Consider the following 22,879-nt stretch of genomic DNA (forward strand, 5'->3'; position numbering starts at 1 on the left):
TGGGATTCCTGGATACAGCACACTGATGGGTTTGGCTTTTTATCCAATTTGCCAGTCTGTGTCTTTTGATTGGGGCATTTAACCTATTTACATTTAGGGTTAATATTGTTATGTGTGAATTTGATTCTGACATTTTGATGCTAGCTGGCTGTTTTGTTCGTTAGTTGATGCAGATTCTTGATTGTGTTGATGCTCTTTACTATTTGGTGTGTTTTTGGAGTGGCTGGTACTAGTTGTTCCTTTATATGAGTAGAGCCTCTTTCAGGAGCTCCTGTAAAGCAGGTCTGGTGGTGATCAAATCTCTGAGTACTTGCTTGTTCACAAAGGATTTTATTTTTCCTTCACTTATGAAGCTTAGTTTGGCTGGATAGAAGATTCTGGGTTGAAAGTTCTTTTCTTTAAGGATGTTGAATATTGGCCCCCACTCTCTTCTGGCTTGTAGGGTTTCTGCTGAGAGAACTGCTGTGAGTCTGATGGACTTCCCTTTGTGTGTAACCCGACCTTTCTCTCTGGCTGCCGTTAGCATTTTCTCCTTCATTTCAACCCTGGTGAATCTGATGATTATGTGCCTTGGGGTTGCTCTTCTTGATGAATATCTTTGTGGTGTTCTCTATATTTCCTGGACTTGAATATTGGCCTGCCTTGCTAGGTTGGGGAAGTTTTCCTGGATAATATCCTGAAGAGTATTTTCCAGCTTGGATTCATTCTCTTTGTCACATTCAGGTACACCTATCGAACATAGATTAGGTCTTTTTGCATAGTCCCACATTTCTTGGAGACTTGCTCATTCCTTTTTACCCTTTTTTCTCTATTCTTGCCTTCTCGTTTTATTTCATTGAGTTGATCTTCAACCTCTGATATCCTTTCTTCTTCTGGGTCAATTCGGCTGTTGAAGCTTGTGCATGCTTTGTGAAGTTCTCATGCTGTGTTTTTCAGCTCCATCAATTCACTTATATTCCTCTCTATGTTGTCCATTCTCGTTAGCATTTCGTCAAATCTTTTTTCAAGTTCTTAGTTTCTTTGCATTGGGTTAGAACATGTTCTTTTAGCTCACTGTAGTTTCTTATTACCCACCTTCTGAAGCCTGATTCTGTCATTTCATCACACTCCTTCACCATCCAGCCTTGTTCCCTTGCTGGTGAGGAGTTGGGATCCCTTTTAGGAGGAGAGGTGTTCTGGTTTCGGGTGTTTTCATCCTTTTTGTGCTGGTTTCTTCCCATCTTTGTGGGTTTATCCACCTGTTGTCTTTGTAGTTACTGACTTTCAGATTTGGTCTCTGAGTGAACTTCCAGTTTGTGGATGCTGAAGTTACTTCTTTTTCTTAGCTTTCCTTCTAACAGTCTGGCCCCTCTGCTGTAGGACTGCTGAGGTCTACTCCAGGCCCTGCTTGCCTGGGGATCACCTGCAGCAGCTGCAGAACAGTAATGGTTGCTACCAGTTTCTTCTTCTGCTATCTTTGTCCCAGAAGGATGCCTGCCACATGTCAGTCTGTTCTCTCCTTTATGAGGTGACTCTTTGGATATACAGGGGTCAGGGAGCTGCTTGAGGAGACAGTCTGTCCTTTATTGGAGCTCAAGTCCTGAGCTGTGAGCTCCATTGTTCATTCAGAGTTGCTGGGCAAGTACGTTTAGGTCTGCTGCAGCAGAACTCATAAACTCCCTTTTTTTTTTTTTTTTTTTTTTTTTTTCTCCCAGGTGCTCTGTCCCAGGGAGTTATGGCTTTATTTGTGAGTTTCCGTTGTGCTGCTGCCTTTTTTTTTTTCCTTTCAGGGCTGCCCTGCCCAGCAAGGAGGCAGCCTAGTCACTGTGTGCCTGCAGAGGCTTTGCTGAGCTGCTGTGGGCTCCGCCCAGCTACCATGTGATCTTCCCTGCAGTGCTGTTTATATGGGTGTAGTTAGAACTGCCTTGGCAATGGTGGCCCGCCTCTTTTATGGCGGACTCTCTCTGTAATGGCAGGTTGCCTCAGCAATGACGGGTTGCCTCAGCAATGGAGGACTGCCTCAGTGATGGTCAGACTCCCTCTGTATTGGTGGAGTGTCTCAGTAATGGCGGACGCCCCTCCCCCACAGAGCTGGACCATCCCGGGTTCAGCTGTGCTTGCTGTGAAACTCTCAACCCAGAGCATTTTCAATTACTGTTTTTTTTTGTGGGGGGGGTGGGGAGGGGGAGACCAGCTGAGCCTGATCACCTGGATCCCTGACACAGAGTCTTTTTTTGTTGTTGTTGTTGAACGGTCGATCTCTCCCAGTGTTCCAGTCTCCTGTTGAAAAGGCGCCGGGATCTCCTTCCCGCGACTCACTGAGCCGGCTGAAACAGCAGCGCTGAGATTCCTGGCGTTTTTTTTGCCTAGGAATCTCCTGGCCTGGCTCGTTATTTCAGATGAATGGGCGACTCTTCCATCTCAGGGCTCCAATCGCCAGCTAAGAGGGCACCTGGACCAGTGTTTACCCGCGTGGGCCGAAACAGCCGCGCTGGCAACCCGTGGGGCTCCTCCGCCTGGGAATCTCCTGGTCTGTGGGCAATAAAAATCCATCTAGAAATGTGGTGTCCACTCACCCTTTGCACTTTCACTGGGAGCTGCAATCCTGAGCTGTTCCTAGTCGGCCATCTTCCTCTCAACCCTACATTTCTGTGTTTCTACCCAGTGATCAGCAGAGCCGCAGCTGGTTCCTGCCTACAGGAGGGAGGGAGTCCTTGGAGAGAATGTGGCTTCTTTGGAGGACTCTCACGATCATTTAATGAAGATATCAACGCACACCCCATTGTGTTCTGTATAATTGCAAGTGTGACTGTTACCTCTGGAAGGTCTCCTTATGCACAGAAATGGCTATTTTACTCCAAGTGTTTAATCAATAGAGAATCATCATTTCATGTCCATCAATTCAATTTGGACAGCAAACCCATTTAATTAAAGATAAACCGTGGTATAAAAAGGAGATGCAAAAACATATACAATTATAAAACAGGTTCATTTAAGCAGGAAACACTTATTTGACTACAAATTGGGTAATGATTTTGAAAAATATGAGACTAAAAGAAAACACATACACTCAGACTAAAGCAAGGAGAAAACCATGTAACTTTTTTCTCCAATCGTATTGAAGGCTTATTAAATATTTTAAATTAAATACTAAGTTCTGCATTTTGTAACAGAGTAATGAGGTTTCTTGTATAAAACTTCATATCATATGCTCTCTCCAACCTCTTTGTTCTGACAGTATTCATGCAAATAAATACATACACAAACATATTTGCACACACACACATTTTTGTTTAAGGCTAGCTGTTCCCCGCCACACACATACATTTGCCTGCATGAATAACCAGACTAGGTCTACTTTCCATCTTTCACCTTCCCCATATCTGATCAAAGGTTCTTCCCAAATGTATGCACATGACACACACACACACACGCACATACGCACACAGGTGCATATGCATACACATGGATGTGCACACACACACATCCCTGTCTCCCTTTTGGAAATGTTCGTTGCTTTGTTGGAAGCAGCAAGCTGCTGTTTGTTCTGAGTGCAGACCATGGTCTCTCTTGTTCTGAATTCTGGGTGAGTTGTCACCATGAATGAATGAATTTCCTGTGGGGAAGACAGGATCATCCTCCTGTCTGTTTCTCACACCTCCTATGCTTCTGCTGTTGCCTGTGTTAGAAACCTTAACCCCTTGGAGTCTTTGTTCATCTCTCTTGCTGGCTCTGCTCCCTGGTATGTGTGCAGCTAGTGTGTGTGCAGGTGTCAGGTGACCTCTCAGCCTGCTTTACACAAAAGCCAGAGAATAAAAGAGGATTCTTCAAGACAGTTACAATCCAATTATTGAGGTATTACATAAGGTTGTACACAAGAAGGAACAACACGCTTTCAGCAGCCATGTGGCCCTCCCTGATAGACCATAGGCTTCTGTGAGCACAACCCCGAAAGTCTGGACACAGAGAAGTGTTGGTTTGGGAGAGGTGGGAATTGAATAATTACAGAGGAACACGTAAGCCGGTGCAAAATAACTGAGTTCATACAAGGGAAATTTCTGTGTACTACCCTCCTTTCCTTGATTTCTTCTACATCGGAAGAAGAGACTTGAATCTAAAGTCATATAAGCATGTATAATACATTCACTGAGGCTGTGAGTGAAGGTCACCACACCTGTTTGAAATGACAGAAATGTACCTGCATTTAGCCTACCCAGTTAACCCTTTTGTATTAAATTCTTGTTAATTCAGCCTAATCCATTATGTCCCTTTAAAAAAAAAAAAAAGCTAAAGTCATTTTTACTCAAATATCAATGAATTACAAATTAGGCTTCAGAGACAATTCTTTATGTGCTATAAGTCATCTGACACTTTTGTGTCAGCCATCTCTCATACTGCCACAGTGGCAGGATATTACAGGATCAAAGCAAATTTGCAGGTCTGAATAACAAGTACTGCTCTGAGCACATTCTCCCGGCTCCCCAGGTAACAGAGCTGTGTGCAGATCAGCTCTTTAACATTCTCTAGCTGAGCCCATGGAGACGCCTGTGCTGGGGCATCTGCCTCCGTAGTCACCCTTGTGGAGCCCCGTCACTTGCCTTCAGTGGACACTTTTGCTGCTTTGCCATAATTGGCTGAGCCTGGAAAATTCTCACTTGCATCTGTGCTTGGACTTCTTGTCTCTTTGCTGTTTTACTGGCCTGGGCTTAGAGCCTCTGTTGTGTCACTCTGTCACCTCTAACTTTGCCTGCCACAGTCTTTGGAGTACATACAGGGGGTCACTTGCCTTTGTGTCCAGAAAGTGCTTCAGAGGGCAGGAAGCCTGCACGTGTAGCAGATGGACAAGTGCATTACAGCCTGAGCGCTTTTACAGCGTGGCTTCAGCACACTCCTACCTGCTCGGGCGTGCACAGCTGGAGTTTCCTGGCATTATCATTGGATGCAATATGGGATGGTCTCAGAGCTGCAATAGCCCTCCTTCCTTGTTGCTCACATGAGCCTTTGAAAGTCAGTTTTCCTCCTGCCTTGCACACAGCAGGTATATCCTATTCTTAAACAGCTTGCTGAAAAGCAGTAAATGAGCAGTCTTTTCTTGAAGGCAGAATGATTTTTTCCTTTCTCTACTTTCCAAATCTTCTTCTTTAATCTGAGCCCTTGCTCTACCTTTCCCTGAAGGCTTAGGGTTGTCCAGCCACATAAATACATGAGTAACCACTGGGGCCTCTCCCAGGAGGACAGGACCAAAGAAACAATAATCCAGTAGCCGGTTTTAGATGGAGCCTTTACACAACTGCATTCAGATTAACAAAGTGGCAAGACATCAGTATCTCTACTTTAGTTTCAGAACTTAAGGAAATAAGTAAGGAGAAATTTAAATCAGTAGGCTACAGACAACCAGAATTCACTGCCTCAGAACTTTTTCACTGAAAGTGCCTGCCATATGTCTGAGACCAGAGAAAGACAGCAACTTAGGCATAAGCCCCACTCCCCGTCTCTGGGACCAGGGTTCTAGCAGTGAGAAGGTGGAACAGGTCTGGACATGCCTCTGCTGTGAAATCCATGCAAAGAACCCCGTTCATACCCAACAGGAAGATAGTGTGTCAGTTGCTTCCCTATGCCTGAATTACAGGTTTGTAGGGCTCAGGACAAGGAACATTCGGGTAACATTATTTGAAAATTGTGGGGGCGCTGCTGAATTCCAGAAGTGGACTGGTCACCTTGGCCAATACTAGCTGAGGAAGCAGAGGTGAGTTAGCCTCCAGGTATTGCACTGGATTACTTGCTAGGAGTTTGTAGAAAGAAGCACAGTCTGAAACAGACGCACTGCAGGAGACCAGAGATGAACAGTGGGTAACACTGGCTGCAGAAGGAAATGCGAAAGGAAGCAGGGAGTAGGTGTTTCCACACCTGACACTGTTTGGATTTACATCTTTTAGCGTCAGATTATCTACTATAAAATAGAAGCAGAAACCTTATCACTTAAAATTGTAGGTGAACAGAGGTCTTTATTCTAGAGTAACATAGCACATTTGTTATCTACCAAAAAATAGATGCTTTTCTGATGTTATGGGGTAGAGAGTCTAAAACCAACAGTGTCTGTGTAGAAGCTTCAATCCATTCAATTGTCGCACCTATACTTCCCACCCTTAGGGCTGCTTATGATGTGCAGTCCAGGATTGGGCAGGTCATATATCATGTCACTCCATCCTTCACTGCCATTGGATAGGTTTAGTATCTCCTTGTGATAACTTAAAGAGGAGGGTGAGGGTATTGAGACTCAGATTGACCCGTGTCTTCTGTGAATTCCTCTTCCTTTCTCCCGTCCTTCACCCCTAGAGCCACTTATTTCCTCAAAGAGACGAACTGGGACCCAAGTCTGCACCTCAGGCTGTCTCAGAGGCATTTAGCCCTGATTAATGTCTCTGAAATTAAAGTTTGTTGTCTTCCTAATACTGATACAGACCATAAAGCATTGGGTGTCACAGTAAATGGAGCACCTGGAGCTCTATACTGAGAGCTGTTCCCTTCTTGATAGCAGAAGCGTTGGCATAATGGTGACCTCCACTAACAGTTACTAGACCTTTCTTATGGGTAAGTCAGTGTGTGAGTCTTTAGCTCATCAGAGTGATTATGAAATAGAGATGATTGTTATCCTAGTCTCCAGATAATAAACAAACTTAAAGACATTAAGAAACTAGTCCAAGTTTATACAGGTAGTTAATGTAGGACCCAGGATTTGAACTCTGGAACCCACACTCCTGACTTCTAAGGCTTCCGAAGAACCACATTCCAGAATTACATAATCAGATAATTGTAGGACTCAGAATACCTTTAATAATCATATGGTCTTGTATCCTCTTTTTCCAGAAAGAAAACTGAGTACCAGAATGGTTCAGTGACTTGTGCAAGATCACAGGGCTAGACTGGAACACAGCTAGGATTAGCCCCAAGCCCTCCTGCCTGCCTGCCAGTCTTCTTTCTGTTACAGCACACTATGTCAGCATTAAATGTTCATTTTTAAGAGAGGCTATAAAAACTTTATCAGAGGTTCTTCAAAATAAAATGTTATTCTTCTACCTAGAAGAAAAGAATATCATGTGTGTATTTCAAGAATTTTCTCAGGTCTTGACTAAGTCAGAGAGGTCACATCCTGGCAACTTGGGAGACACAGGAGACCCAGTCCCTGAGCTCACCAGCTCTAGGAACGCTGAAGTGTGCCTGTTCTACTGATTACCCCAGGCCTGAAGCTGGTACCCTCTTCTCAGGCAGTGCGAAGGATCCAAGCAAGCAGCTGGTGATGGGGTTGCCTAACACATCGTCCTGGGCGATCCCCGGCCCCATCAACTGCCCCCAGCTCTGCCTACCCGACCTACTCACAGACCCCTTGTAGCCGTTAGTTCTCGCCTGTACTTAGAGTTCCATCCCGGCAGGGCAGCTGGCTCAGCTGCAGAGAGCCCCATGGTGGTGGCAGTGATTACATGTACCTACTACACAAAGGAATTAGGTACCCTTTAAAAATGCTGCTCCTGCAGAAAATTCATTCCTGTGTCCTCCCCTCCTGTTGAATACAAACTTTCCTTCCCAACACGATTCCCTTTATTTCAAAGTGCAGCATCAAAGGGCAGTGAGAAGGGCCTCGGAAGCAGCTGACGGTCACGAAACAGAGACTGCTTCCTGCTGCTGTTAGAGGATCGCACCCTCCCAGCCCCCACCCACCAGGGCCTCAGGATCACTCCAGCTGCCCTCTGCCAACTCCCCGAGTCTAGAATATCTGCCTCCTCTGTGTCCACCCATAGAAACAGCACTCTGTATTTCTGTCTCATTTGTAAGGTAGTTTCCCTTATGAAGCTTTGTGTACCTTCCTTTGGAATTAGCATGCTTCTGACTGCCAATAGCTTTTCATTTTAAAAATTTTAATGAATATTAACTTGGGCCTAGCATGTTCTAGGTGCTTTACAACAAAAAGAATTGAGTTGATATTCATAACAATTCTCTTATCCCATTTTACAGATGGGAAAATGGAGCCACAGAGAGGTTAGGTAATTTGCCCAAGGTAACACAGCTAATAAAGGGGACGGGCTTTGAAGCCAGACAGTGTGGCTCTAGGGAATGTGCTCTTGACCAGTAAACTTGCCCCTCATTCTGCCTTGAGTTGAGTTGTTTATACATCTGTGTCTTCATGACTTTTAGAACTATGTCTCCTTCCTCTCTGAAGCCCCAGCAATGCCTAGTCTGGGTTCTGCTTCTCATGGGCTTTCAGGGCTGTCTGAATGACTGGCAGGACAGCCTGAACACCACAGCCCTGAGCTAAGCACAGGATTTGCCTCAATGCAGCCATAGTGTTGGTCCCTTAGGTCTCCTGTCTCTTAATCTCTCCCAGCTTTACACTATGCGTTTGTAAAATAGGGATAACAGTTCGTACCCCACAAAGTTAACGTGAGCCGGCAGATAATCAGATAGTGTTAGGAGTTGGAGTCATTTTCACCAATGTGTGATCCAGTCTTTGGCACATAAGGAAACTGAGGGCCAGGACAGTTCTGTGACATGCACAAGGTGGTAGAGCCATACTGTGACCCTGACACATGTGAAGACTGACAATGAAAGAAAATATGGATTTCTTTTCTCAACAGATATATCCTGTACCACTCTGACAAGCATCCTCTCTGATGTACCTTGAGGCATATATATGTATTTCAATAATGTTGTCATTGCTTGAAAGATTTCTGAAGTTCTTATTTCAGAATAATCTGTAGAGTAGTTAAGTGATACTCTCTGTTTATTGCCATTGCTGGTGGCAAATCTCCCTCCCCTGGCAGGAGGACTTAGATTTGGGGAATAGCTAAAAGTCAAGTTGAATCTCTTGAATAAGATGGGGAATGAGCAGCTGAAATAACTGTGTCTCTTGAAAGTCTGGCTGCAGTTTGAGTGATACTGCTTTCTGATTAAGTTTTTATCCAGATGAAGTAAGAGAGGAAAGTAACAAGACAGATTTCTCATGTGGTTTGTAGGCTAACACTTAGGATTCCACAAGGGGACCAGGCTGCATGTTTCTTCACAGCTGATGAAAACCAGTATTATGGATACAGATGTGACCTTGTGCTTATACGTATTGTATGCCCATTAAATGCTAACATTAATTAATAGATGCAACTGGAAAGCAGAAGCATTGTAGGGGGTACTTTGGGCAGGAGTGTAAAGGCATTAAAGAGGGATTTACTTATGATATGAAGTTATTTTCCCAAACTCAAACTATCCAGACTTCCAGAAGCTGTTGATTTAGGGTCAGTTTTGACATAATCTTCAAGGATGTTTCCCAAGGAAGGTCACCCTGCCAAATAAAGCCAGTTTGGAAGGAAGAATCTAGGAAAGCTATGATAAGCCAGGTACTTAATCAGCAACTGTATATACACTTTTAAAAATCTCATCTAATCTTCACATCCTCCCTAAGAAGTTAATAATATTGTCTCATATCATGCATGAGAAAACTGGCTCGGGGTGTAAGTCACTTGCCGCATGAGAAGACTGAGGCTCGGGGAGAAAGTCACTTGCTGCAACATATCACAAGGCAGGTGGAAAAAAAATTCATGTCCATCTTACTCCATCACACTGAGACCAGAGCAGTCCGTGTTCTCAGTGTATTTAAATGAGTAATGTTTTATTCCTGTGAGACCTCTAAACCAAAGGTTTGGAGAGACAATAAGTCTGTTATCTTGGACACGACGCTGGCGCTCTTGGCGGGGCTCTGTGTGGTAGCTGTGCTTCATCGCAGTCTTTTTGCTGTCACTGTCCAATATCCATCAAACCTGTTCTCAGCAGCCCAAACACAGCTATTAATAGAAGTATGGTTACTCTGTTTGGATATCTCTTTCAAAACAAAGAAGAGTCTCTTTAAAACTCTTGACAAATCAAAATTTGTAACTGCCTTTTTCTTTTTCCTCCCTTCTTCCCCTTTAAAGTTGTGTTAATTGGATCACATTATGGTGCCCCCAACTTAAGCGCTAACAATTAAATGTCTTAGTCCTTCTTCATCATGGGTTCCTTAGCGAAATGAGTACTCATGCGCGTGCCCATAAACACACCTTCGGTTCTGCGCAGCCTGCTCCCTGCGGATAGGGAAAGTTGCTGACACAGGAGGCAGAGCAGAAACGCAGCAGCTTGTGCTAAAGGACAAAGGAGAATGATGGTTTCAGAGCATGCATTCTGCTCTCCTGCCCCACCGCTCCACCCATCTCCTCTTCTGCCCCCAAAAAGGCAGCTGAAGTCACTTCAAGACTTCCTACTTGGTTTCTGTTCGAGAAGCCAAGCCTCCTGATAAGACGGAGGAAAGCATAAAGCACCTTGAGTTCTATCCTCCCAAAGGGCCCTGCAGCTGGAGTCAGCCTTTGTTTCAGCCTCTCCTTCACCACCATCTAATTTATTGCCTCGAGCAAGCCACCTGCCCTCCCTATCCCTGCCTGTTGCTTCTTCCCTCTAGAGCATGAGGAAATACAAGGAATGAAAAGGATCAAGACAAGCCTGGCCCTTGCTAGCTCTCTTCTCCTGGGCAAATCACATGCTCTTCCAACCACTAAGTGAGGCCACAGATGTCAGAATGCAGCTATCCAGTGTGTCTAGTTCAAAGTAGGAACTGCTCAGCGGATGAGAGTTGTGATGATCTTGAAAATGAGTGTTTAGAAATTGTCTCTGGGATTCCTCACAACTGTATTTGATTTGAATCTCCTTCCCCAAAACCAAGACACTACCTCCTAATTTGTGTTAGGAGTTAATCAAACCATACTGATAGACAAATGGACATAACCTGTCTTTCTCTCTCTCTCTTTCTTTTCTCTCTCTCTCTCTCTCTCTCTCTCTCTCTCTCTCTCAAATCTTCTCAGTCTGTGGAATAAGGTTTGAGGGAGAAAGGAATCAGCATGTGGGGTTCCCCTTGCCGTTCTTCCACCATCATAAGCCATGCACAGTTGTCAGTACTCACTCTGCCCTTCTCTTCTCCGGGACACCCTCCTCCTCTCACCAGGTCTCCGTGGGCTCCTTGACCTCTGAATTCCCGTAGACACCTATGGTCCAGATCACGAAACTGTCACTTAATAGTCTGAATTTTCATTTCTTCAATTTCCATTTTTGGATGAACTGGGCACATGGCTAAATGTTTTCATTACATTATATCACTTAATCCAGTGGTTCCCAAATGTATCTTCACTTCAGAATGGCCTGGGGAGCTTCAATAAACTATTGACACCTCTGTCCCACCCCAGAAATTATGACTTAATTAGAGTATGGCCTGGGCTGTAGAATTTGTTAAGACCTCCCTCCCCCTCAACTAAGTGATTTTCACATGCAGGCAAATTTGGGAACCATTGACTTTATCTTAGAACTCTCTGCCATAGGACCTATAACCATGCCCTCTTTACAGATGTGGCTGAGCAAACTCCAGTGACCCCCTCAAAGGTCACGTCAGTACTGCGTAAGAGCTGGCACTCCGGCCTGGCCAGACGCTGCAGCTGTGCTGTCTCCATCCTTGCTGCTCAAAGTGTGGTCCAGAGACCACAGCATCACCTGAGAGCTTGTCCACAGTGCACATTTTCAGGCCCCACAAAGTCAGACTTACTGAATTGGTTCAGAATCCCTCCAAGGGAGTCTCGTGCCTGTTTCAGTTTGATAGCAGCTGCTGTAGTCATGTCAGATGCCCTGAAGGTCACAGTCAGTGCTGCCACCCTAGGGAGCCACAGCCTGGCCCCCAGTCATCCTCTGACTTTAATTTACCTGGGTATTATCTGGGCTGCTGGTTAAAAATGACCCATCTCAAAGATCTTTTTTCAGGAAGTTAGAAAGGAGTTATAGCACTTTCTGTTCTGTTTCATGTTTGTGAGTTTTAAAGCCAACAACTATCATCAACCCCTTTGGAGCAGGGACCACACATCTATTCCTGCCGCCCTCCAGCAGTAATGAGCAGGTGGCAGGGCTCAGGACTGTTTGCCTGATTGATGGCCTGATGGAACCAGCGCCAGGGCACTAAGGTAATTAGATGATCAGGTTCCGGATCTCGCTTTCTGGCTAGAAGTACTGCCTTACGTGATTAAGATGTCTGGGAGGCACAGCTTCTCATAGAAGCTGTGCAGGGAGCGCTGAGCTGCGGGAGGCAGTCAAACCAAACGCAGGGTCAGAGCAGAGGAGCCTCCAGTTCCTTGCTTCCTGGGCTCCAACGGACGCCTCCAAACCAGTAGTTCAGCATCTCTGTATGCAGACCTTAGAGAACAGGAGTCAACGGCAAGCCCCACACTCTAAAAGACATGAAAAGTCTAAATGCATTGAAAACGAAGCATATTTTCTCTTCTTTTTCCTTTTTTTTTTTTAAGCAAAATAATAACTTGACACAAGTCCAAGCAGTTAAAAAGATACTAAAAGAAACTCAATTTAAAGGGCTTTTAGTAGGCTGAAAACAGATGTGGCAAACCATTTCGGGATTTCTGGGAGATGAGATGGGGAGGACCGGATTCGAAATGTCTGGGCCGCCTGTTCTGTGCCCGCCCCTCCAGGTGCCTGTGCTCGGAAGGGGCCCTGCCCAGCACGCGCTCTGGAAGGAAGCGGCCCCGCACCTCCTCCCTCGCAATTACCGCCCGGTCGGAGGCTTCCGGGCGGCGCGGAGTCAGCACCGTGCAGAGCACTTGGGAGCAGAGCGCGTTTTCTTTTCATTGTTCCTGGCTTCACTGGGAGAGCGGCGGCACCTGTTCTGCGGTAGCACTGCTACAGTTGCTAGCCGCCGACGCGCGGGGGCGCCCGACTGCATCCGGCCCGCGGGGGGCCAGGAGCCTGAGAGCCTGCAGCTGGGTGCGGGGGAGAGAGCCGGCCCCCGGGAGGGCCCAGGGTCGGATTTCGGATGTAGAGCTCAATCGAGGGAGTTGAAGACGTTGGGAGCGCATTTCTCAATAGTCCCAAAGAAACTGAGCTTTCAGTGCATGCAAGGGGTCTTTGATTTCCCCGATTTCTGGCACTGAAGCACCCTATTCTCATATTTTTGAAAATTCAAGAACAGGGAGGTTAAGGAGTCTACGTGGAACTCTAGGTGACCATCCAAAATAACATACATCAATTGCATCTTATAATTAGTAAAATCATTTTTATTACTTAAGATAAATCTTGATCTGGCGATTTTATTAGGTAAGATAAACCTGGCATAACATACGTTACGGGTGTGTGTTTTTTGTTCAGTTGTCATTTTCAGAGAAATATATGAGTTTTTAAAGTGTATATTTATTCCATCAATAATTATTTTTAAAGTGCACCTGTATACCATATATGTAGTTTTATATCTATCCCACCACTTTCTGCTTGCAAAGCTGAAGTCACAAAAAGGTAAACGCAAGTCCCCCAGTATAGAGGAGAATCTAGTATGTCCCATATAAGCATCTTTGCTAATTGGCATTTTGAAAGTATGGTGCTAGACACTCTTGAAATTATTCTTGCTGTCAAATTACACATCTCCGCAAATATACTTGATCTGCTCCAACTGACTTTACATCTGGGAAAGGAGAAATTGTAGGTCTCTCTCTCTCTCTCTCTTACTCTGGGATATTTTAGATAGAGCAAAGGTATCCATGATGTAAATTTCTGAGATATTATAGATAAGCCCTTTATAAAGTCACAGATAATATTCCCATAATGGGGTGTGGGGAGATTCCAAAGAAGACTGACACTTACTGATGTCAGGGACTGTTATTGTCTTCTGCTCCACAGTATCTGCAACTCCTAGTGTGTCTGGTTTACATCTTGCCAACTTAAAGTAATGAGGCTTCCCTGGAAGGGCACTGAATCCAGGGCCAGAAAGTTTCACAAGGAGGTAGCTAAAATAACAACCAGCCACATAGCTCATGGGGAACATCCGTGCACCTTAGGGGGCTGGCATTCTGGGAGAGGTCCTCTCAGCTCAGATTTCTTTTTGTAAACTTGCTCAGTCTTGGACTTTTTTTCCTACACTGAGCCTATGACTTTCGGCATGAAATTCAGTTTTATATATATACATTGCATATTTAGTGTGCACAGGACACAGTGATCAGATGTGGCAGGGTTTGCAGAAATAAGCAAAACAGCACCTTTTATGTGCTGGCCAGGAATAAGCTTACAGTCAAACAGTGGGAGAAGGGCATCATACCAGGCGCAGAACAAGCATGCTTCATCAGGGCAGCAAAAAATGCTCACATCTAAGGAGGGGGCTTTGAAGGGGAGCAACATGTGAGATGTACTTTGAAGAAGCAAAAAATATTCATCTGGGAAGAAATGGATGGGAGGAGAACATTCTAACAGAAGGAATGGTGCAAGCAGGAGCTGGGATCATGGGGTATGTTTGGGGATCAGGACAAACACGTCCTTGAACATAAAATACATGTGCATAGAAAAGAGAGCTGTAAAAGATAAGGTTGGAAATGCTGGTTGGGGCCATATTTAAAAAATGGTTCTTACATGCCTGGCCAAATAATCTTTATTTTGTTTCAGAACGTAGTTAAAAATAGGAGCTTCTTGAGCGGAACAAGTTAGTGGCATTGGGTTTATACATTGAAAGAATTTTTTCTAGTATCAGGATACATAGAATGCCCATGCAGGAAGACACTAGATCCTGAATTTAGGATTGTGGTAGAGGGATTAAGAAGTTGGAAAATGCCCTTTAGAGCTACTTCAGAGACACTCCCAGCCTTGGCAAATGGTTGGGTTTTGGAGAAGGAATCGTTGATTAAGGGAATCATAGCAGTCACATGGGAAGTCAGGAAGAGAGCAATGGCTATGGGGCAAAGAAGTCCCTTTTGATCTTTGAGGTGTTGGCAGGACCTCCAAGGGAAGATGCTAACAAAAGAAGTTAGAAATCAAATTCAGAAGGCTGAGCACAGTGGCCCATGCCTGTAATCCCAAAACTTTTTGAGGCCAAGGCAGGAGGATCGCTTGAGGCCAGGAGTTCAAGACCTGGGCAGCATAGCAAGATCCCATTTCTATTCAAAAAAGTAAAAGGATTAGCTGGGCATAGTGACATGTGCTTGTAGTCCTAGTTACTTGGCAGGCTAAGGAGGGAAGATCGCTTGAGCCCAAGGGTTCAAGATTACAGTGAGCTGCGATCACACCACTGCACTCCAGCCTAGATGGCAGAGCAAGACCCTGTCTCTAAAAGAGAAAACAAAACAAAAACAAACAAAAAACATTAAATTCACCAAATGGAGAAACAGGGCTAGAGTTACAGAATAGAAATTCATCCATGGAAGGGCAGGGACAGGAGTAGGTGAAACTCCCAGGAATCCTGGGGAGGCAGAAGACGCCAAGGACAAAGCCTTGGCATGGCCTGGTGTTCCTGCCCAGCCTCTGACCCTACTGTCCCCTCATCCTGATGTCTAGGAGAACATTCTGACCCCCACACCAAAAAAAATACAGTTTGCTAGGAGAAGCCAAGTCCAGCAAATTTATTCTACCTGAGATGAAGTTAGAGGCTTCAGACAATATAGAAAGACAATTTTGTATTTTGTGAAGTTTTATTTATTGAATTTACTTATATTGAAATGAATCTGTAGTTCTAATTTGGGAAAATGACGTAGCTACTTCCTTCTTCAGAAAAAAATAATTCTAATCTTTAGTATTCATTCTGATTTTCTGCCCACTCCTCCTAAAAAGTTTTCAATCACTTTCTGAAACTAGGAAGAATTCAAAAGAAGAGCTAAAATATTGTAGACTTCCTTCACAGTTTATTTTTGTAGGCCGTTCTCTGAGTGGAGAAGCACAGGAAATGAATGGTTACTGTAACTGGGATGTTTGTGGTAAAAATACAATTTTTAAAACTTAGACCATTTTTCTAGGCTTTACTTCTCCCATAACTCAAATATTGTTTGCTTCTGAGGAAAAAATAAAAACACGGGTGATCGATAAAAAATAGACCTTGCAGGAGCCGCGGTGGCTCGGGCCAGTTGTCCTGGCGCTTGAGGAGGCGAGGCTATGCGTTCAAGGCCAACCTGGGCAACATAAGAACCTCTCGTTCATTAAAAAAAAAAAAAAAAAAAAAAATAGACCTTGCTCTTGAGTATACAGTTAACTTGTGTTTGTTTTTGTGTGCAGATTTTACCCTATAAATCAAAATGTGATTCACCATTGGGGGAACTCCAAAAAGAAAATCTAAACCCATCATTTCTTTTGTGTTTTCTAAAGGTCAAATGCTGCAAATACTGGCCAGATGACACAGAGATATATAAAGACATTAAAGTGACCCTAATAGAAACAGAACTACTGGCAGAATATGTGATAAGAACATTTGCTGTTGAAAAGGTAAGTTTTCTTACTGCTTTTAAAAGCTATGGTCAGACACTAGTGGTACAATAATAGCCTCATTAGGTTATGTAGAATACTTTACACATGCTCATACGTGAATGCAGGTAGGCTCTATTGGTTGGTTTCTCAAGATTGCATCTTGCTCTCTGATTCTGTAAAAGCTCAGTTCCATCTTTAAAACAAATCATTCCCATTTCATAAGAATATGTATTTTGCAAGTAAACCAAAAGTTAATGTCTATTCGTTTATTTTCTTTCTCTGGTTGATATTGTTCTGCCTGTCTCTTTCTTTGTTCACAGAACAAAGTTTTTTAAACTTTAATAAGTGTCCTTCCAGTTGGGTAAATTTCCTTCATGGTGTATGTCCGTATGCATTTCTCAGTAGGGAGTTAGTATCAGTGTTGAGACACAGGTCCTAACTCCTCCTGGAATCCCTCACTTCCTTGTGGCTTTCCAAAGCTCTAGTTTAATGTGAACTGATTGATTTTCCAGGTGGAAGTGACCTACCTGGAAACCTAAGTGATCTCCCTTAGACATGGGACACTCTTGCATGAACCAGCGCATTCATTCATGCTCACTGCCATACTGGTTTTCCCCTTTTGTAGTCTCTGGTGTTGGGTCGGTGAATGCTCTGCTTTGGTTCTGCCCTGCCTCATCCCATGTGCATGGATGGGGCTTCTTCTCTGGGAAGCACTGTAGGGCGTAACAGGGAATTTCCTTATTCCCCCTCTTTCTGCTGACATAGGGAGGGGCCGGAGGTGAAGCAAACTGCAGTCCATCCAGAGAAGTGTCACAGGTAGGCTCTGGGGAAAGTGGAGGTGATGTGGCTGAGAAACATTCTGCCTTCCAAAGATCCACAGACTTTTCTATCCAGAGTTGATTCTTCATAACTGAGCACTGCACAGCTGCACTAGACTTAGGGATCTTGGTGTGAATTTGTTCAGCTTATACTCATGTAATAGTAGCAGGTATTTTTGGAAGACCTGGGTTATAGGCATATTGCTAGGGAGTTGGATTTTGGCCTTCTCTCCACTCTGTATTCTCATTGCATCTAAATGCGCTTTTTAGATTAACAAGACCAGTTTTAGGAAATCAAGGAAATTGCAACATCTGCTTATTGGCTAATCTACTCTGATGTTTTGAAGTACCTTTCCTGGTTTGCAGATCTAAATTTGTCATAGAATCACAAAGCTGGAAAGACTTCATTTTAATCTGTTTCTCATACTATTTAGCATTTTTTTCTTAGCCTGTCTTTTTTAATAAGCAGGCAGAAAGCCTGGAGACTTCAAAGAATGAGGAGTTCTGGTTGACTCAGTTCTTCAAGTTCTGAACCTCACACTTTGATGTCAATTTTTTCCTTCTTAGGCAGTATTGGGAAAAAAAAAAAAACCACATGGAGGATTTTTGTATGGCTGTTGGCAAGAGCATTCATGAATAACCGCATTTAAACAGCGATAAAAACACCCTCAATATTTTTTTCTTTAAAAAAATCATCCAAAAGCCGTCACTTAAACATGGAGCTCTTTGAACAATAGTCGGCTCTCAAAGAAGCTGAAAATGCATCTCTGTAGCTAAAGGAAGGATTGTTTGTTTCTTTGCTCTTTTTTTTAACCTCTTATTGTACTCCCCTGAATTCCCAGCTGCACAGAAATGTGTCTGAAATACCCAGTTATTTTAGTCATTTGAAAACCAGTGAAGAGATTGTGGAAGGAATAGAAGGAAGAAGGAGCTTGTTAGTGCCTTTGGGGAAATCAAAATGACATGTTAGTGATTTTAACCGGGCAATTGGAATCTTTAAGGAAAACAAATCATTAGTACTTTTGTAGAACATGTCTTGTAGGTTTTTAACTTTCTCATTCGAAAGTAAAGAAGAAAATGGGTAAGCATGTACTTTGAGATGCCTGCAATTCTGATTCTATTTTGAGAGCATGTTGCATCAGGGGACCTAAAGGTGAAAATGGATTTGGGCTCTGCTCTGCAAAACAAGCAGGCTCAATGCAGTTTGGAACCCATGAATTCCTGCTTTGCATCTGATTGTTGTCTTTTGTCTCCCACATAGCTGATGATTCCAAGCTAAACAGATTTTAAATAATATGCAGTACTCAGAGTGTCAGAAGGAAAACACCCCAGAAGTCTCCATGGATTTAGGCTGTCTGGTGAATCTATCCCTGCCTATCCTGGGAGAAACAAAGTTGACAATGGCCACTGAATTCTCGCTACCCAGGAGCTGCCTAGGATTCAGAGAGGGCATGAGAAGATGATCCTCTTGTCTCTAAGACAGGACATGTACTTTGTGACTATTCATTTCACAAATATTTCTTAAGCACCCACTTTGGGCCAGGCACTATTGTATGACTTGGTTCAAAATTAAGTGACTAATTGGGTATTGTGGCTCATGCCTGTTAATCTCAGCACTTTGGGAGGCTAAGGCTAGAGGAGCACTTGCAGTGAACCATGATTGTGATTTGCACTGCAGCCTGGGCAACAGAATGAGACCCTGTGCCAAAAAAAGATTAAGTGGCTGTCACTTTTTTGTGTATAACATTCATGCTTTTTATAATGAAAAATAAGGAAAAAAAGTTAATAGTATCAAATTGGGAGGTATTTGGGCTGTGATCACTGATGACATCTATGATATTCTTCCCCAAATGTGTTACATTGCAAAACAGAAAAAAGGAGACACTGCTATGTCAGTGAACAAGAATGAAAGCTGGATCAGAAGCAATTTCCTTTGCTACTCTTGTCAATAGCAAACATATTCAAGGGTGGAGGTTAATTTTGGGAAATGTTTTCTACATTCCAGAAACTGATATTTACCTTGCTCAGAAAAAGAGTCTTAGATCAGTTAAGAGCTGTAGGTCAGGACTTGCGGATGCTGGAACTGAAATCTAACAAAGTTAGAGAGAGAAGCACCCCCCTGCTCCCACCCACCAAAAAACCCACCAGGATATGGAGAAAGATACGCCCTTTTTTCCCGTTTGGAATAAAACATTTATTGTCACTAAGCTTTCCCAGTTCGTATATGTGAACGCATACCACCAAAATCAAATCAACCTTATGCAGCTCATCATGCAGAAAGCTGGGGGAGCTCTCGGGGTTTGGAGGGTGACACAGGCCCAGCTCTATGTTCTCTAATGGAGACCTTAGGACTGGCAAACGTTACCTTGGTTTTAGTGATAAGGAATTTGGGCTCTTAACCATCTAACCATACTACTCTGGGATCCACAGAGCCTGTTTAGCAGATGACAGTATTGACTTGGATTTGTGAATCCCTGACTGCCTAATTCCTTAATACTTGAACTCTGGTAAAGAATGGCATTTTCACAGAGAAATAGAGCTTCAGCATTTGCGGGTTATTAAATGAAGACATATTAACACATGGATGCCAGACAAGTCTTATCTCAAAATCTGCAGTTGTTTGCCTCTTCTGGTCTTTCAAAGCATACAAAAGTTCTGAATTTCCTCTTTGTTCACTAGTATGTGTGAACAATGATTGATAGTGAAAGTGATAAGGTTAATGAATGTTTACTTTTAAGATACAATAAAACCAAATGCAGAAATGGTTCAGAAAATGATCATGGAATGAGAGAAGGAAGAAAGTCTAATTTGACCCTAGATGTACATGCAGAATTGATTCTGGTTTTGTTTTCAAAACAGTCTTTTGCTTTAAAACACAGACTTCATATATAGGTTCATACTTAGAAAACAAAATTGACAGGTATAAATTACCTTAATTATTCTCAAAACAAAAGTAAATTAAAAACAAAAGCAAACCATAAAGTCTCTTTCCTTCTGCCTTCACTCCAGTTGAGCAGCAGACAGCTCTCCCTCAATTTACTGACCTAGCATAGAATTCCAGCAAAAATATCTTTTGGTTCCCATGGTATGTATTGGCTTACATGCTTGTTTCCCACAAGTGGACTGTGATGGCCACTCGAAAACATATCTCTGTAGCCCTAGCACCTCACATAATGCCTAGGGCAGTGTAGTCACTCAGATTGCTAGCAGTTGGATGAATGGGTTACATATTTACCCACCTTAAAAAGAGAAACCTAACAAACAGAGTTGTGAATGCAAATGAGTTCTCTGACCTGTCTCCTTGGAAAGGAGTCCTCATTTATTCCTCCTGCAAGCATCACCTGAGCATGCTTAGTGAGTGTACACCACTCCATTCCCTGCTCTGAGAGGTACCAGGATGCCGGAGAGCCCCAACACTGAATTAGTATGGAGCACACAGACATCCTTTAATTCCTTCAGGCCCATCTTCTCTGCCTCTTTTTCTACAGACTCTCACCTCACCAAACACCTTATGATCTAAGTGAGACAAACCTTTAACATAGGTCTACTTTTTAGACAGGAATTTCAAAGAACCCAACCAATCCATCCATTTGTTGGAATTGCACCTGAAAATTAGCATTTTCCCCAAACACCATCTCCCTTTCATGCCCAGACATCTTCCTAAGGGTGCAGTGCGTTCCACATTGTGTGTAAGATCTAAGGATGGCCTCCTTCCCCAGCAGTCCACTCTTTCCTGGCCCTAGACTTACTACTTGGGGACTCTTTCCACTCCCCCAGCTACCCTGGCTTATTTATGGTTTCTTTTCCCTTATTCTCTTCCTTGTGGTGGCTGACCAACTGCAGAGAGGTGTGCATGAAATCCGAGAGATCAGACAGTTTCACTTCACTGGCTGGCCGGATCATGGGGTTCCCTACCATGCCACTGGCCTGCTGGGATTTGTGCGGCAGGTCAAGTCCAAGAGCCCACCCAATGCAGGTCCACTGGTGGTGCACTGCAGGTAAGCAGAGCTCCAGAGCCTCTTGAAGGAAGCACAGTGGGTGATGGGTGCAGGGTCACCTTTGGGGATGATGAGTATGTTTTAGAACTTCAGAGTGGTGATGGCTGCACAACATTTTGGAGTGTACCTTTTAAGAGGTTTAAATTTATATTATGTAACTGCCACTGGAGTGTACCTTTTAAGAGGTTTAATTTTATATTATGTAAATTTCTCCTTAATAAAAAATTTAAAAAGCAGCAGTGGCAGTGTGGTCCTTCTTCCTCCACTGACAGACCCCTCTTTTCATTCAGTGCTGGTGCAGGAAGGACTGGCTGTTTCATCGTCATTGATATCATGTTGGACATGGCTGAAAGGGAAGGGGTCGTAGACATCTACAACTGCGTCAGGGAGCTGCGGTCACGGAGGGTGAACATGGTGCAAACAGAGGTACTCCCGCTCGCCACTTGGCCTGGGGCCTTGGTCCCCAGGGTCTCTTCTGCATCTCCCCCTTTCAGGGCCAAGGGCACAAGGAATCTGAGCAATTATCTGTTCAAATGATCTACCTGGCATTCCTGTTCCTTCCCTCCCTCCCTCCCTCTCTTCCTCCTTTTTGTTTTTCCTTTCATAAACCAAAGAAAGCCAGGAGTTTTCCAGGTAACACAATCAAGAACCTAAATTTGCACATTTTTCTGTGTTAGGGGACCCAAAAAAGTCTCCATTAAATGCGCAGAGCTGGAAACTAGAGCAAGACCACTCCTGAGAATAGTGGCTAAAGGGTTATCTCTGTGCATTTTGTTCTCATGGGGTCCTGAGAAGAACAGAAGTCTCCTGACCCTAAAAATTCTGCCCAGTGTCTGGCATCACGGGGATTTGCCCATTTTGTAGAAGTGCTCTATACCAACTAATAATTCTGTAAGTGGAAATTCAAGGTGTGTCAGGAATTCCCATTTGTCAGGAGCAGTATTACATCCCGCTCTTAGGACATTCATATTTTACTCATAGTTGATTGTTTTGAGTAGGCATCACACCCACCACCCGCAAAATGATTCATGAAGTGAGGTGAAGAAGATGTAAGAAGTCCTTACATTTAGATTGTGCATTTAAGTTTATGAAATCCTCTGGGAAACCTAATCCCATTTTTTTTAGCTAACGTAAAAATGCCAGAAACTGTAAATGCTGCTTTCATGGGCTCTTCTCCTTAGAAAGGGGATACTGTGTTTTAAAGATAACAACCATAATAATTTATCTTTTAATGTACTTTATAGTCAATCAAATGTTACCACTCCCATTTTCTAACTTTGATCTCCTTTTTCCAGGAGGTTAGTGGTAGTGTGCTGTTTTTGGGAATCAACCTGTTGGACAAGAGGTTGTTGAAAAAAATGAATTAAAAGTCCTATCTGTGTATAGAAATCAACCAAATTAACTGTAATAAGAGACTTTTTAGACTTTTCATATAACTAAAGATTAATAATAAATATGGTAAGACTTTATTAATGAATTTTAAGAAAAGTCAGTGCCAAATCAGAATTAGACACCCCATGTTTACACTGTGAACTCATTGAACGTATATATGACAACACCTCTCTGCACTTCTAAGAGCTTTCATAATCATCATATTAGCCTTTATGTTCTGAAATAAGAGCTTCAGAACTTCTTGTCTTCATACTAATGCCAAGTTTTTCTGGACCTTCTTTCTACTGTTATTTTGATCAGCAAATCCTCTATTCATCATAAATAGGTAAACTTCTGCTCATTCCTCATCTGAGGAATATTGAGTTCCAAGTGAGTAGGATCAGAATGGCAGCGGTCTTTTGCCACCATTTTCATGACGCC

General features: G+C 43.4%; 1 protein-coding gene across 17 annotated transcripts in view; it reads left to right on the forward strand.

Moving 5' to 3' along the window:
- PTPRM (protein tyrosine phosphatase receptor type M) overlaps window positions 1-22,879 on the forward strand; it is an 858,282-nt gene that overhangs the window by 806,892 nt on the left and 28,511 nt on the right. For 9 of the 17 annotated variants that reach the window (XM_017543951.2, XM_017543952.2, XM_017543954.2 and 6 more), the window contains 4 exons: window positions 16,153-16,269; window positions 17,017-17,067; window positions 20,913-21,067; window positions 21,358-21,493. In XM_017543951.2, the coding sequence (XP_017399440.1) occupies window positions 16,153-16,269; window positions 17,017-17,067; window positions 20,913-21,067; window positions 21,358-21,493 (459 nt within the window). The remainder of the gene's footprint in view (window positions 1-16,152; window positions 16,270-17,016; window positions 17,068-20,912; window positions 21,068-21,357; window positions 21,494-22,879) is intronic. The other 8 variants (XM_017543961.2, XM_017543962.2, XM_017543955.2 and 5 more) reach the window with 1 other exon arrangement.

The sequence above is a fragment of the Cebus imitator genome, unplaced genomic scaffold, assembly GCF_001604975.1.
Source record: "Cebus imitator isolate Cc_AM_T3 unplaced genomic scaffold, Cebus_imitator-1.0 Scaffold162, whole genome shotgun sequence".
In the NCBI taxonomy this organism is placed as follows: domain Eukaryota; kingdom Metazoa; phylum Chordata; class Mammalia; order Primates; family Cebidae; genus Cebus; species Cebus imitator.